The 15,389-nt window shown below is 55.5% G+C and overlaps 6 protein-coding genes across 6 annotated transcripts; all 6 read right to left on the bottom strand.

The window, feature by feature from the left end:
* Window positions 1–3,131: 3,131 nt before the first annotated feature.
* On the bottom strand, window positions 3,132–3,647 carry ABB37_00981 (hypothetical protein; the record flags this gene model as incomplete). The annotated part of the gene is made up of 1 exon (XM_015797389.1): window positions 3,132–3,647. The coding sequence occupies one exon, from the start codon at window positions 3,645–3,647 to the stop codon at window positions 3,132–3,134; it is 516 nt and encodes a 171-aa protein (XP_015665397.1).
* Window positions 3,648–6,763: 3,116 nt separating this feature from the next.
* On the bottom strand, window positions 6,764–7,807 carry ABB37_00980 (hypothetical protein; the record flags this gene model as incomplete). Its single annotated transcript, XM_015797388.1, has 1 exon — window positions 6,764–7,807. One exon carries the CDS (start codon window positions 7,805–7,807, stop codon window positions 6,764–6,766), a length of 1,044 nt encoding a protein of 347 aa, XP_015665396.1.
* A 2,022-nt stretch (window positions 7,808–9,829) lies between these two features.
* Window positions 9,830–11,632, bottom strand: ABB37_00979 (hypothetical protein; the record flags this gene model as incomplete). The annotated part of the gene is made up of 1 exon (XM_015797387.1): window positions 9,830–11,632. The coding sequence occupies one exon, from the start codon at window positions 11,630–11,632 to the stop codon at window positions 9,830–9,832; it is 1,803 nt and encodes a 600-aa protein (XP_015665395.1).
* A 771-nt stretch (window positions 11,633–12,403) lies between these two features.
* ABB37_00978 (hypothetical protein) lies at window positions 12,404–13,534 on the bottom strand (the record flags this gene model as incomplete). Its single annotated transcript, XM_015797386.1, has 1 exon — window positions 12,404–13,534. Exon 1 carries the CDS (start codon window positions 13,394–13,396, stop codon window positions 12,404–12,406), a length of 993 nt encoding a protein of 330 aa, XP_015665394.1. The 5' UTR covers window positions 13,397–13,534.
* A 462-nt stretch (window positions 13,535–13,996) lies between these two features.
* Window positions 13,997–14,275, bottom strand: ABB37_00977 (putative 40S ribosomal protein S33; the record flags this gene model as incomplete). The annotated part of the gene is made up of 1 exon (XM_015797385.1): window positions 13,997–14,275. The coding sequence occupies exon 1, from the start codon at window positions 14,258–14,260 to the stop codon at window positions 13,997–13,999; it is 264 nt and encodes an 87-aa protein (XP_015665393.1). The 5' UTR covers window positions 14,261–14,275.
* A 516-nt stretch (window positions 14,276–14,791) lies between these two features.
* ABB37_00976 (putative 40S ribosomal protein S33) lies at window positions 14,792–15,071 on the bottom strand (the record flags this gene model as incomplete). The annotated part of the gene is made up of 1 exon (XM_015797384.1): window positions 14,792–15,071. Exon 1 carries the CDS (start codon window positions 15,053–15,055, stop codon window positions 14,792–14,794), a length of 264 nt encoding a protein of 87 aa, XP_015665392.1. The 5' UTR covers window positions 15,056–15,071.
* Between the last annotated feature and the right edge of the window lie 318 nt (window positions 15,072–15,389).

Raw genomic sequence — 15,389 nt, 5'->3', positions numbered from 1 at the left:
AGTGTGAATGTCTGCATCGAGCCACGTCTGGTCGTGCTCTCGAATACTGCAGAGCTTCACAAACTTTGCGGTCATTTCTTCCTTGCTTCCCGTCTCCGCGGTGCTCTGCCCGACGCCGGAAAGCTACCTCGAATGAATTTCTCATTTTCCCTCTCATCTCTGCGTGATTTCGTTCGTGTGTGATGCGAGCGGTGGCGCAGAACGTGTTTTACCTGATGGAGTGGCGGTGGGGTGTTCTGAAGTCGTCCGTGAAAATGCACTGGAAGGAAACTTCTATGTATTCCTACACACGCACACACACATCCGCATTTGCAAATAAGTCAAGCACTATTTAACCTAGTATGAGCACGTCAAGAGGCGCGAGACTATCCCGAGGTATTCATGCATCCAACTGGGATAAGTACGAAGGCGAGGAAGCCGCACATGGGAGGGACTGATGCTGCCAGCCGCCCTTTTCCGTCTCTGTCCGACCGCGTCGACGGCGAGTGCACGACATTGTGTTGTGTCGTTTCCACGGCCTCTTGCTTTTCTGCCCTGCGTCCTCCTGCACCATTCTCCTTATTCGTCTCCTCTGTGCTCATCTTTTTGTTTGTTTTCTACATGGCGATGAAAGACATCCATTGCTTCTTGACTTCCCTAAAGCCATCGCCCCCTTTCATCATTTTTCACAGTTTTCTAACCGGGCTCCCACCGGCACTGCTCTTCCTCCGTTTTGGGGTTTTGCTTTCCAGAGGGAGCGAACGCCGTGCCTCGTAAAACAAGATGTCTGCGACTTCTGTACTCTGAGGTGAGTGACACCACAAAGAAGTTCGTGTACGGAACATCGATAGTGATGCGTCCGTGATATTGCTGATGGAGGCCGCGACGGAGGACAAGGCGATAACAACGGACGCCACCGCCTCCCTGGCTGAGCAACTGAACTGCGGCAAAACTCCCCTGACGAGCAGGAGCGGAGAGGTGGTGTTGTGGTGGCACGACGTGGGAGGCCTGACGGACGCGCAGCGGAAGGAGCGGTTCATCGGCTTTGCGGGGGCCTGAAACGGCTTCCACCGACAGTGCTCCTTTCTTGTCTCTGCACAACGGTGCATGCCTGACAAGAAGCGTGACCGGGGCTGCCGGGTGACACTTCTTCCTTCTGGTACACAGGATGAGACGATGCGGTGCCACAACCACCAGGTTGGCCAGGAGTGTGAACTCGTCGAGGCGACGCCTGCTCGACGAAATCATCGAACATCGTCCCGATGCCGCTCTTCCCGACGTACGCGGAAATCTCTCGCCTCAAGCAAGACGTGCGGAGCATCGTACGCAGGAGCCAGCCTGCAGGGGGGCGCGAGTTGCACGAGGACGAGCAGCTGTTTAGGAACCTTCACGCCACCACCACTTGCTCTTGATCTTCTGGAAGGGGACCGCTACGCCGCGCCGATCTACGTCGCCCAGTGTAAACACATCGCGGCTGTGGATGGGACGCAGACTGAAAGCCTCCGTAGCCGAATAGCCGGCGGGCTCCGGCATCGCACCCCCACGCTACACCCATATGCAGCGTCCGGCGCAGGTAGGGGGCACAGACGCGGACGTGGACAACGGAACGGACGAGGTCGCTCCATCTGCCGAGGCTGTGTGGGCGGCGGACTGTTGGGACACGTAGGTGGCGTAACTCCAAACGAAGGGTGACTGAAGAGCCGAAGACCTCTGGCGCTCCAGAGTGCGAGCTGCCTTCACGCCACACCCGTCAACTGCCTGAAAATGGAGGGTGTGGTGCTGGAGGGCGGAGGTGTTGCCGCGTGCACAACCAGTAGTGCAGACATGGGCCGGATCTCCGACACTGCATGCACGCCAAGACGGTGTTGCGGTGCGACACGCCACCTTCATTAAATCCCCCACACGCGTGCGGTATCGAGAAGAGATTTCAAGGGGCACGGCGATCGTTGTTTGTCGCTTGTTCTCCGGGCCCAGCGGATCGCAATCTACTTCTCGTCATCCTCGGTGCGCGTACATAAGGAGCTGAGGAGGGCCTTCGGAGAGGTGTGGCCATCACTCTATGCTGCCCACGGTCGATGCGGTGATGAGCGCAGGCACAGCGGCGACTGCGGCCGTGCCATGGTCGCGTTGTTTTGCGCTCCTCTTCTCGGCCTGCGTGCGGCTCACCCGGGATCGGTGCCGCGGCGCTTGCGGGGGCAGCTATCCGACTCTGCGAGGAAGCAGCCACCTGACAAAAGCTTCTCAAGGCGGATGAGAGAGATGCTCAAAGGTAGTGCCGGTCAAGGCCGCCGCGCCGACGACTGGCTGAGACGCATTGCCGAGGCAGACGCAGCGAGTGCAACACGCGGTGTGCGGTACACGCTCGTCGCTACTGTTTTGGCAGCGGTGGCCGACGGGGTGTAGCGGGCGGTCGAACCCAACCACGGGGAGGTGGAAGGAGGGCAGTGGCCAACGGTTCTTTGGAGGAGTGGTGGTGCACGGCTTTCGCGTCCGGGTCTCCGTCGCGGTGTGGGCGGCGTGTCGGGAAACTCTGCCCTGTCGATGTTGCTGCGCAGGCGGCGGCTCCCTCGTTCGACTCCGCACCTCTCTGCTGCTGGCGCACACGGAGGACTATGAGGCGCTGACGGCGGGTAGTGCTGCGTGGCTGCCGCATCGAAAGACGGCGACACCGCTGGACGTGGAGGCTGTGCCGCTGATGCTTGCAGCCGCCAACGGGACTCGTGGCTTCTTGTTGACGCCTCTCGTGTGTTGCGCGGTGCCATTCTTTGTGCCTGCTGCATTTGATGCCTAATGCAAAACGTCCGGCTGACGCTGGCGGAAGTCGGTGCTACGGCAGTGAGGGAGAACGGAGGGCCACGATCGGCGTTGCTCAGCGCGCGCAGATGAGCAGACGCGGCGCCCCATGCCGCACTGGTGGCCGTGCAGTCCCTTCTCGCTGGCGTACTCGGACGCCCTTTCGCGCGAGGCCGCCGCAGCGAGTCCTGGCAATGTGACTTCGACGCAGGTGTGTGCGTGTGAATGCGTTTGGGGTCTTGGCCTGCGCCTGTAGCTCACCAGGTACGATGCGCTCACCAACACCCCCTTGTGCCTTCACTGCGAGCATGATGCTGGCTCTCGTCCATACAGCGAGAGAGCACGTTAAAACGACAGGTTCACCAAAGCCTGAAAAGAGGAAAAAGAATTAAGCGTCTGAAATGAGAGGTGTGGCAGAGGCAGAAGGAGATGACGATAATTGATGGCCGGCATTTGCGCTCAAAGCGGAGGGAAGCAGTAGAAAAAGATTTACGAGAACAAACAAGACAAGAACGGCTAAATACAACTGTAAAAGGAGAGAACATGCGAGTGAAAGAGGGGAAACAGAGAGTAATGTAAAAACAAAGGGCGAAACCTACAGAGATTAAAATAGTCACGACGGTGTCCTTGACTGCCGAGAACGCCAAGTGGCTCCCGCAGAGCAGGTGTGCTGTCAAGGCGTCCTCTGCCTTCCCATCTTTGTCGTGGGGCATGGGATCGCTGGCATGCTGACACACCTGCCCCGAAACAACAAGGAGTCTGCAGTGGCGCTGACCACGTACGCCTCGGCACCATCGCCGGTGGTGGAGCAGCTGCGCTCTGTTTTTGCCCGCGGGTGGCCGAGGCTGTGCCTTGTGAGGGCACACCGTCCACATCAGGAGCGCGACAGCGGCCTTGATATGACTGCGAACTGTTTGGGGAACGTTTTGAACGTTCTTATGGTCGACTGCCACCACTTGCCTGGGTGTTTGCGCCGTCTGCTGTTCATCGCGAAGCAGCACAAACAGCTGCAGCACTATTCCCTCAAGAGGATGCGCACGGTGCTGATGAACCACCGCATCTCGCGCAAGAGCTCCTTCTGCGAGGAAATTGCACTGGCGCTGTGGAAGAGGCAGAGGGCGTGGCCGTGGTGGCGTGTGGCGGGCTCTGCAGGTGCCGGACGCGACGCTGTCTACCACTGCGGCACCACTCCACCGTGGCGAGGGGCCAAAGAACGTGCGGCAGCTGCCCACCGAGAAGAAGCAACTGCAGCAGCAACGGTGGCTTCCTGCTGACCGGCGGAGTGTCGCAACGTCACGTGCTCAACAGTCGGCACACCGCGCCAGCTCGGACGTGATGAGCCCTCCGCTTCCTCAGCGACCGCACGGCAACAGGCACAGGAGACGAGCAGGGGCATGAAAGGAGCTGACTCTTGCCGGGAGTTTCTTGCGGGACAGGCGGCCGCCACCACGATAGCGGAGGTGAACAGAGCACCAGCGCGACAGAGAGGCGTGACACAGTGAGGGCTGCGACAGTTGTGGCGATGTCTGTGCCAGATGTGGTGGTGGTCGACTCGAGGGCCTGGCCACGCCGAACACAACACGGCCGCTGCACGGCATGAGAGCCGGACCCTTTACAAGGCGGCGCAGACAGGCTAGCAAGTCGTGGCGGGCGACCATCAGAACGTTAGAAACGTGCCCGAAACAGTTTGCAGTCATGTAGAGGCTACAGTCGTTGCTGTCGCGCTCTTGACGTGGACGGTGTCCCTTCACGAGACGCAGCCTCGGCCACACGCGGGCAAAAACAGAGCGCAGCTGCTCCACCACCGGCGATGGTGCGGAGTCATACGTGGGAAGCACCACCGCAGACTCCTTGCTGTTTCGGGGCAGTTGTGTCAGCATATCGGCGACGCAACGTCTCACAACAAAGATGGGAAGATAGAGGACGCCTTGACGGTGCACCTGCTCTGCGGGAGCCACTTGGCGTTCTCAGCAATCAGAATCGCCGTCGTGTCTGTTTTAATATCTCTTGTTTTCGCGCCTTTATCTCAAATTCTTCTCCCGCTTTCCACTCCGTTTTCTCAGTCGCATCTTCTTTCCTTTTACAGTTATATTTAGCCGTTCTTCTCTTATGTGGTCCCGTACATCTTGTATTTCTTCCGCTTCCCTCCTCTTTGATCACAAATGCCTGCTATAAATTATCGTCATCTCCTTCTCTCTCCGTCAAGCACCTCACACTTCCGATGTGTATTTCGCTTTTTAAGATTTCAAGTCTCGGAAGATCAACCGTTCTAGCCTTCTCTCTTGCTACATAGAGGAGGGCTGGCAACGTTACAACTGACGGTTCTTCTTTCAACCAATCAAGCGTTGTGTTTTGCAAAGCGGATCACCAAGACGGTAAAAAGGGATCTTGGGTCTCCTTGAATCCACACTCACATGCTGGCCAAAGAATGACCGTACTCCACCCTCTTCTTCTTGCTCTGTTCTTCAGAGAATGCAACGCTGCGCTGAGAGTGCAGCAGGGACAATCCACTACCAAGAAATATAAAAGGGAAAGAGCTGTGATACAACTGAGACGCTTCACTTGGCATGTTCGAGTCACTTCTGTCTGGTTTCCACCTTTTTCAAACGCAATGCACTTCGATGCGCAGGATTCAGCTTTTGATTTCATCTACCATCGCCTTTTGTGGCACCACACTTTTCCCCCGCTAGGCAGCTCTCAGCAACTGACACGATAATAACGCACAGTACCAGGAGAGCGGAGCTGCTCGATGATCGTATGGCGCTGACCCGCTGCCTGCTAACGCAATGAAGAAAGGACACCGTTGCCGTTGTAGCACCGAGCCAGTCGCGCTCAACAGCCGATGTAGGTGACGACCACAGCTCATCTGTGGGTTCGAAGCGCTGCCTCACTCCATTCCTTTTCGACAAAGCACCCGCCTTGGTGGAAGCACCTGGGAACAGAAAATGTTCAGCAATGATGCCGCCTATGAGACAACGCGGTGCGCTACGTCTTTCATCTGTGATCCAAGCACTCTTGAAGGCAGTTTGTTGTAAGGACCAGGTGCACGTAAAACAACACGATAAAAGACCAAGATCGGACGAGAGAAGGGCAGGGAGACCACATTTCAGAGAGCAGAATGACGAGAAAGATGGCATTACCAGCGATTCAGTAGTATCATCCTCTGTCCTTTACACGCATTCATAGTGCAGATGGAAAGCCACTGCAGGACACCGTTTATTTGCAGTACAACCTTGCCGCGCCCTCTTCGCACTTGTGAGAGCATGACGTGTTACCTTCTCCTGATCACCGAGGCTTTCAAAAAAAAAAAGGGGGGGACTGTTTTCATCAACAGGGAGATTTGAGAGATTACGTGAGTTAGAAACAACAGTTCAAAGAACTTCAACGCTCTGAAACGCTTCTCAACCGCAAAAGGAAAGCGAGAGGTACGGCATCGATCGAGCCAACACTTTAGAAAAAGCTCGAAAGCAAAGAGGAACTCAAAAAAGAAAAGGCATTATAGTTTTTGAGCCCCGTGCCGTTGTTTACCTTCTCTATATCCCGCACGTCCGTTTGGCGTGCATCCACCCAGTGTTTCCTCCCGGTGCCTCCGGTTCGGGTGGCCCCCTGCTGCCGCGTGTGTGGGTGGCGCGGCGGGGGGTCATCTGGGCCGAGGGCCAGCCATAAGAAAAGAGCACCAAGCTAGTCATCCTGACGTTCTGTGCCTCCCGCGACTGATCGCGGTGGGGCGGCCTGATGAAACGAAGTTGCACAGGCGGCGATTGTAGTCGCGTGCATATTTGCCGCTTAGCCGACATGCCCTCGGCTCCGTACGTGTCGCTTGGCCTCACCGCCCTCGCTCTCACCACCTCTCACACAGGACGGTGATATTAGGAAGCCGACCGCCTTCCCCCGGAGGACGCGGCCGAGCTTGGGGTCCAATCAGACACACCGAAAGTACACGGGCCATCACAAGAAAGACACCGGCAGCGCAGTGCTCATTCGTATCGAGTCACTTGTTTTTCAACAGCTGGTCAGCCGTCTCCTGGCCCTCGCTGCCACCCACGTACACCCAACCGCCGCGTCCAGCTCTGCGGCCACGACCAACACTCCCTCCACGCCCACGCTGCGCCACGTAGGGCTGGCTCGGACGAGCCACAGTCTTTGCGGACGCCTTCTGCGCCGCCGACACCTGCCCGATCGTCTGCTGGATGCTCTCCAGCATGTGGTACAGATGCGTCAGGCGCGCATCCGTGTTCTCCATTTGGAGGGCAGAAATCTGCTGGCCCTCCGCGTTGACGATAGGCTCGTAGTACGAGCCACCCTCCATTGCGACCTCTTTTGAGAGGTCGAACACCTTCGCCATGGCGGCGCGCCGCTCCGTCGCTGCCCCGCTCTTGGACAGCTTCGCCGCCTCGAATATCTTCCCGTTCAGGGAAGACATATCCGCCGGGAAAAGCGGATACTCCAGTGTTTCCACCAGAGCTCCCCACTCAAGTTGAGTGGAGGACGGCAGCTGCCCGAAGACAGCCCAGTTATGGTGCATGACGCGGTTTGTGGCCAGCGCCATGAAGAGGAGGTGGAAGAGCTCCAACGAGCGCTCCTCCAGGGTGCTTGTTTCTGTGGGCCAAAGGTATTGGCCCACCAGCACCTGCGTGGGCGTAAGGCGCCCATCGCGCGCGAGATCCGCATACGTCTTCATGAAAAGACGCAGCTGCTCCTCGTCGTACTCGCGCGGGATCGAGTCCCAAAACTCGCGCGAGCGGCGTTGGGCCGCCTTCCAGGGGTGGAGACTCCGCTCTCCCTGCGACTCCAGAACTTGCTGGAGGGAGGATCCGGCCTGTTCCGCAGGCTCCGAAAACTGGAGGCGCTGCAGGACCGTCTCCGTGGCGGCCTTCTTCTGCGCCTCCAACTCCGCGGCGGTGAAGGAGGTGAGGCCAGCTTCCTGAGCCTGGTCGATGACCCGGTGGGCCTGGCGCACCGCCTTCTGCATCCTCTCCCTGAGGTCCCCATCGGAGACCACCGTTCGCGGGACGGACGCGCGTGGAACGGACATACTGTGGAGGGGAACTTGGTGCTAAAGAAAAAGGGAGAGGAAAAAGCTGTCAAACTTTTAAAAATTTGACGGCTGCGGAATGCTTTTGGCGGGAAGGGCGAATGCTTCAGCAATCACGATACATAAGAGAAGAGATCGTGAGGGTTAAAAGAGAAGCAAGAGAGCAGCCTGCAGTGTCGTCGTGCACGTGTCGGAGCATACTGTCAGAATGATATAATTGTTGTTTTGCTCGTCTCGACTGGAAACTCCGCAAAGTTCATTCTGAAACAATGGTACTCCTTCAAGTGCCATGCAGGCTCCGGCTTCACTCGAAAGCCTCCTCTGCTCGTTTCTCAGCCCACTAACGGAAACAAAAACAGAAAGGTTCGAGATTACAATTTATACATTAGTTGATTAATTAATTATGTGACACGCTTGTTCTTCAGAGGGCGAAACTCCATGAGAACCGCCTCCCTAACTCCCTGGCAGTGCCCTGTCGGGGAGAGGGTGTCACTGTGGAGTGAAGGAGACGAGGGCGGTGGTGGGCAGGACGAGAAGAGTGAGTAAAGGCACACAACAGAGAAAAAGCCACAAGTTTACGCAGACACGAAGCCACGCAAGAGGCGGAGACAAGCAGCGAGGAACGTACGCGACTACACTCGCTGGCTGCGTAACGCATGTTATGGCATATCATGCAAGGCGGTCCCTACGCCTCCGTGTAGAAGACGAGAGGCATCGCAGGGGAAGTGACCAGAAAAACCGTGCATCTGGCAAACCCTGCTCTTCTCGGAAACTACAAGGAAGCGCTTGCCTGCAAAGAGCGCAGCCAACAGGAACAATCAGTTGCAACCCTTACCAGGCAAGTGATAGCAAGAATAAGTCTTACTTAGCCGAGGGAGTTGAAAAGCGGCCCTTGTGAATATATATATAACAGAGTCAGAGCACGGAATAAGCAGCAGAAATAAACCAACCAAATGACTGGATTCTTTGAAGGAAAGGTAAGCTAAAATTAACCCGTCTTGACCCGAGTCAGAAGTCGCAACTCAACGAGGAAGTCCGTCGCTGAAGTTCAGCTAGTTAGTTTTCTTTCCCTTCGAAGTGCTTCGCCGCACAACGGTGTTCAGCACACCTCCGTACGAGTCTTTCGCTACGACTTGTTTACGTCCGCCAGGCAAAGTGGTAGCAGCGTCGATAGACTCGCCTGCTACTACCGAGGTGGGTGCGACGTATTCCATCAGAGCGGCGGGCCACAGTTCCGCTGCGTAACTGCGGTCCGTGTTGGCCACAACCACACGCGCCACGCAGCAACCCAGTCGTGACAGCACGCCAACGCAGGCGAGGGAGAGGGCGACGGTGTTGATGCGATTGGCTGCCAGCTCAGCGGTGCAGTTTTCCACGGCGCTTACAATGCAGCGCTGGAGGGAAAGAAGCGAGGTGATTCGTTTTCCAGCAGATTTCGAATTTAAGTTCGTTTTACGTTTTCCGGAGAAGCACTTTTTCGCCAGTAGCATTGCGCGTTGGCTTTGGCGAAAAAATCTGTGATGTCTGTACACGAGAGGTCTGCGGTTCGCGTTGAGAAGGGTCGACAGAACCCCACACTCCTTTCGGATTGCCTCCACCGCTATTTTCTCATCGCTAACGTGGGGTTCGCTCATTCGTCCTCCGCTGCGCGGGTGCCAGTGGAAAGGGATCGTTCAAAAGAGCGTGTTTTTTTTTTGAAGCTCTTCTTCGCAGCTGATTCTTGAGAAGGGCGGGGGAAAAAAGAGGGGGAGAAGTGAGAAAGAAATCTGCCCAAGGAGACCCGTTGCAGCTGTCGCAGTGAGGCAGATTCTGCTTTGCCAATTGCCCGTCAAAGCTTCGAAGCCTGCGCGCGTATAGAACTACTGCGCCGTACCTGTCGCCTCAGTGCACAAAATAAAACGTCTACGGTCTTCTGAGAGTTCCATTTTCTCTTCCAGCGCAACACGAAGCCTAATACTTTCTAAAAAAGCAGTAGATGGTGATACAGTTTTAACGAGACAAAGGCTCGTTTGATAGCAACATTCAGCAGCGAGTGTTTTTGGTTCCGCCACTACCGACTTCCGTCTCCAATCTCACGCTCGTCTGGGTAGCCAGCCACTCTGTGACTTCCTTCATGCCTGCCCATACATCATCCACAGATGATGCCATAAAAACGTCGAGAAGGAGAAAAGGGCTTGGACTTCGCTGACGTCGCATCAAGGTGGTCAACACCCGCACTCGATCTGCAGACGAATCTGCGATGGAGGTGTTTGAAAAATCGATGACGCGCACCGTGCTGACGACCTGCTCCATAAAAGCGGCAATGGCCAGGACAGGGAGCTTGTTGCCGGAGAGGTCCAGCGACTCTAGCGACGGCGCATTGTGCGAGCGAAGGGCCTTGCAGAGAAAGAGGAAACTTCCGTCGCCTTTGGTGCGTCCCTTGTCCACGGCGTTGTGTCCCAGCGAAAGATGCTGCAACGGAAGCGGCGCACCCTTCTCCAGCGCGGAGGCGAGTTGACTGACACAGTCGTCCGTCAAGCTACACCGCGACAACTCCAGGCGCGACAAAGCAGAGGCGCAGCTGGCAAAGCCCACTTTAGTGATTTGCCCGTGCAGATCCACGCCTGAGCAGCAGAGCAACGACGTACCAGCCGAAAAGGCCGCTTGACAAATGCGTTTGAATGAGCCCGAGGGAATGTTTGTGTAGGAAACATCGACAAGACGCCAAACCTTTTTCTTGTCGCCCAGCGCACGCAGGACGCGTTGGGCGACCCCCGTGCTGAAGGTGCACCGGCCCAGGTTGAGCGAGTCCAAGTTGCCGTACACGCTGAGGAGCTGAGAAAGGGGTTCTTCGTCCTCTGTGAAGCGGTGCCCACCGAGGTAAAGATCGGTGACGCCGGAAAGCAGTTGCGCACCTGCCCCAGCCAACACGGAGAAGCACTTGGATGTGAGCAGGTTGGCGGAAAGGTCCAGGGCAAAGCGTGGCCGCTGCAAAAAGCTGGAAAGGGAAGTAACGAACTCCGCGAGGTGCGGGGTATCCTGCCAGTTGCACGCTGATACGTCAACGTGGACGATGGATGGCGCCTGTGCCACTGCACGTCCCACAGACGCCCAGTCGCTGGCCATGGTGGTACCACGCAGGGAAAGGTGTGTCAGGGTGGAGGTGGATCTCACGTACTCTCCTATGAGCGTGGAGCTGCCGACGTGGCAGCCTTCAAGTGACACATGCGTCAGCGTGTCGTGCCGACGCAGACAGGTGAGCAGGCTGCGGAAAGAGTTGGGCGTCATGGAACAGCGAGTCAAGTGAAGTTCACGCCAGCAGCTTTGTGGCAGCGACTTCTGCAACAGGTAGCCCAACTCGCCCACAATCTCCTGCGTATCGTGCTGGTTATCAACGCTCTCGAAGCGGATGCTTCGCGCGGCGGTGTGGTGCAGGAGGCACCGCAGCCCGCGATATCGACTGCGCATGTCGTTGCCAGAAGAGTAGTAGCCGTGCACCACCAAGTCCACCTCAGGCCCCGCGCAGGCTGTCGAGTGGGCCAGGCAAAAGCATAGCTCATCGCGGCAGCTCTCCACGGTTTCAATGCGACTGCGGCCGAGATGAACGCAGCGGTGCGCAAAGGGAATGTTGGGTGTTGTGCAGGAGCCGGCAAGGCAACACGGCTCCCGTACACGACGTGGTAGGTGGCTTTGCACAATTGGCAGCGCTACCCGATGAATGGCTGCGTGCACACTGGCCTTTGTCTCGACTTCATTGCTTGAAGAGACTCCTAGCGATTCGCCTAGCAGCTTCTTCCACAACTCAAACTTGTAAGCTGCATCGTTTGTAAGCTGTAAAGGTTGCATCAAGATCACACACCGCCAAACACGCTCATCGCGATGCTCTTCTTCTCCGCCTCCGTGTGTTAGCCTCTGTAGAAAATTGGAACGTTTGCGAGATTGTTTTGTTTTCCGTACCGGGGGGGGGGGGGGGATAGAGCTTGGTTGAAAACGGCGGTGCCGTGCCAACAAAAGAGCAAAAGAGAAGGTGGCCCAAGAAGGATTAAAAACAATAATGGAGAAACAGAAAGTGTTAACGGGTTGTGAAGCCCCTGATCGACTGGTGTGGCAAAAAGACACACGAGCCCAACAGTAGCCCACGACTGGTTAGGTAAATTGAGAAGAAAAAGCATTTCATAACCTCTTTTTGCTGTTGTTGAGCAGGTAGTGTAACCGTCGAGGACATTGGAAATCGCCTGTTTGTAAAACGCGGAGCCTGAAAGTCTGTATGCTGCTCTTTTGCTGTTACTGGCTTTGTTAACGTAGTGCGATCCTCTCGCGCGATCGGCATCATCTCCACGTTCCGAATGGTGGCCAATGACAGCGCCATTCGTACACATCTGCAGCGGCGATGGAAAAAAAAGAGAGATAGAAGCTACAAAAAAAAAAGCAACGGCAGGTGTGGAAGAAGAACAAAACTTATTCAAAGCCGCGTGCATCAGCAGGCACCCAGACGGGAATAGGAAAAACACAAGCTTTTACCGATATTTTCACCTTCAAAAAAAAGGGAGTGGTCATAAGACGCGCATCCAATTCGCTAGAGAAGAAAGATTCTGCTTGTTAGCGTCGGGGCTTTGCTCAACTGCTGCTCCCGCCCTCCAGCTTTGGCTCCACAGGGAGGAGACGCGTCACACTCTTCCCACACTTGACCTGGTAGCGCTCCACCAAAATGGTCATGTCGTGGAGAAGGAAGACGCACAAACCTGTGTACAGTTGAACACAAATGTGCTGGAGAAGGTCCAGAATCACCTCAATTCCAGGTGGAACAGGGGAGACGCCCTTGGCTGCTTGAGCAAAGTAGATGTACCACCGCTCGAAGAGCTGTCCCTGCTCCAGCGCATTTACAGCCCACGTCAGACAGACATCGTAGTTAGACTCCTGGTGCGTCCACGATTTTGCCTTCTTCGCTAAAGCTCCCCAGACGCTCTTCTTCTGTGGTTTGGCGTCCTTGACGAGGCCGATTTCGTTGTCTAACGAGCTGCGCAGCTCCCGCTCCACATCCACAAACTTCTTGAGACACTTCTCCGTCTTCACAATATCACCTAACGTCGTCATGGAGCGCAGCGGCTCCATTGCACTGCACAGCGAGGACATGTATTTGATCTTAGCGCTGATAAAGCGCAGTGACGCCGTGCCGCTGTCCTGCAGCCACACATCCCTCGACACGTACAGACTGGGAGTGAGAAACGCGCCTTGTTGGATGGAGCGCTCGAGGAGACGCATGAGCCAGAACACACGCGAGAACGGTGAACGAGGTACGCGGTAGTCCTCGATGGGAACGGGGGCTGGTACGAACTGAATCGTGAAGGAAGGGAAAAAACTTGTCTGCTCACGGGTCCACCGTGATCGCCGCAACATGTCGATCTTGCGACGGATTTCCTCCGTGTTTCGCCGCACCGTCTCCGCCACGTCGGGCAGCAGGACTTCCACGACGGCGTCAAAGCGCGTGACGGCGGCGGTGTACATTTCGACCGCGTTGTCCACGTCACCGGAAAAGTCGAGCGCGGTCGCCTGCTGGAGCACGGCCAGCGCCTCCATGAGCGCCTCCACACTCGTCTCTGAGTGGGCCATCGGCTGCAGAAGAAAGACAATGAGGGATACGACGCTGGTCAGCTGTGGTTGACGCGTTGGACGGTGTTTTTTTTTTATAGTCCCAGAAGAACAAGACGAGCGTGGGCGTGGGATGTGCAAAAGAGAAAACGACGCACTTGGAAGGCACGACGACCAAAACCAGAAAAAGGGGTATTTGCACAAGACGGGCAAAGAAGAGTGAGGGGGGACGTAAAAGACGACAACAGCATTTTAGAAGAAAGACGAAAACAAAGTGCTTATCGAAGGCGGCAGCCGTGCAACTAATTCTGCTCTCTTCACTAGCGAGTGCAGAGGAAAGCGCAGACAAGACTGTCCTCATGGGGCCATCGTCGACGTCTGTGTCACAAAGTCATCACCATACACAGCCGGCCACCGTCTTGGAAACCGAAAGAACCGCGAGAGCGACAATCTTGGCCATTCGTTGACTCAAGACGCACATACGCGGACAGCGCATATTATTGCACAGCAAAAAAAAAAAACTAACATTTTAGTGTGTTTTTGCTTATCGAGAAAAAACCGGAGACAAAGAAAATAAAAGCTACGCCTTACGTGGTATCCTTCACCACTTCACGAAGGTTCTTAACGGAGACGGCGGGCCTCACGCTCGGTCTCCATGAGGGAGAGCATGTCGTTCTCCTTGCACGGGCCCTTCACGTTGCGCACGATCGTGCGGTTGTAGTCCGGCGAGCCAGACTCGGCCATCAGGCGCACGCGCACCTGCGTCACGTTGCCGCGGGAGCCAGTGCGGCCCAGGACCTTGATGATCAGGCCAACCTGAGCCTGGTCGGTGCCGGAGGCGACGACCTCCTCCACCTTCTTGTTATCCTTCTTCGCGTCAGCCATTGTCACAGTAAGGCTTAAAGGACAAAGAGAAAGAAGATTGCGAGAAGTAAAATCGAGAGAGATTTGTATTGATAAGTGTGTGCGCCGATATTGAGTACAGCGTAGGAGATGTTAATAAAACCATGGAGAATCAAGATAGAAAGAAAAAGTGAGGAGGAAGAAAAATGCGTTGGCTACAAATACGACATCCAACGAGGAGAGAAGCGCAATATCACGCTACAAAAGCAGTCTTCTAGCATTTGTGCTTTCTGTCTCGCCTTCTTATGTGTGCAGTAACACGCAGAAGAAACACAGACATAGCGCTAGTATTGCCCACACATCTCAGCGTGTGTTTTTGTTCAGTGCACCGTCGCACACATCGTGTCCATTCCTCCTGAGCATAGAATGCACGAAAGGAAGCTGGATAAAACAGCAAGAGACCGTCACAACATCAGGGTGTTCTCTATGAGGTGGAAAGACACTTTTCAATATATTTTTTCTGAGAAATAATAATAGTAAGAAAAAAAGAAAGCTGCTACAGATACATCTGTATTAACGGAGACGGCGGGCCTCACGCTCGGTCTCCATGAGGGAGAGCATGTCGTTCTCCTTGCACGGGCCCTTCACGTTGCGCACGATCGTGCGGTTGTAGTCCGGCGAGCCAGACTCGGCCATCAGGCGCACGCGCACCTGCGTCACGTTGCCGCGGGAGCCAGTGCGGCCCAGGACCTTGATGATCAGGCCAACCTGAGCCTGGTCGGTGCCGGAGGCGACGACCTCCTCCACCTTCTTGTTATCCTTCTTCGCGTCAGCCATGATGTGAGAGGCAGCTTTTACGGAAAACGGCAAAGCGTGTGACAGAAAATGTGCGTTATCGACGTTAATCGAAGGTGTTGCAGAGGGGAGGATGAGGAGAGAGAGGAAAAGCAGTTGGAGGTCGCAATTAGTGAGGAGAAAGGACAGCACCCTCTCTTTCTCAAGCATGGCCGAATGAGCGTGGCAAAAAAAAAAGCTACCGTTAAAAAAAGAAAAAAAAGAAACATCTTTCCAAGACGAAAGCCCGTCTGGAGGTAATCCCATTTCCTGTGAGTGTAACTTGAGAAAAGCAAGGCTCAGTTTTTGGCGTCGCAGACGTCATTCAAACCGACAA

The sequence above is a fragment of the Leptomonas pyrrhocoris genome (assembly GCF_001293395.1).
Source record: "Leptomonas pyrrhocoris isolate H10 chromosome Unknown, whole genome shotgun sequence".
Classification (NCBI taxonomy): Eukaryota; Euglenozoa; class Kinetoplastea; order Trypanosomatida; family Trypanosomatidae; genus Leptomonas; species Leptomonas pyrrhocoris.
This window is presented reverse-complemented; position numbering and strand designations above follow the sequence as displayed.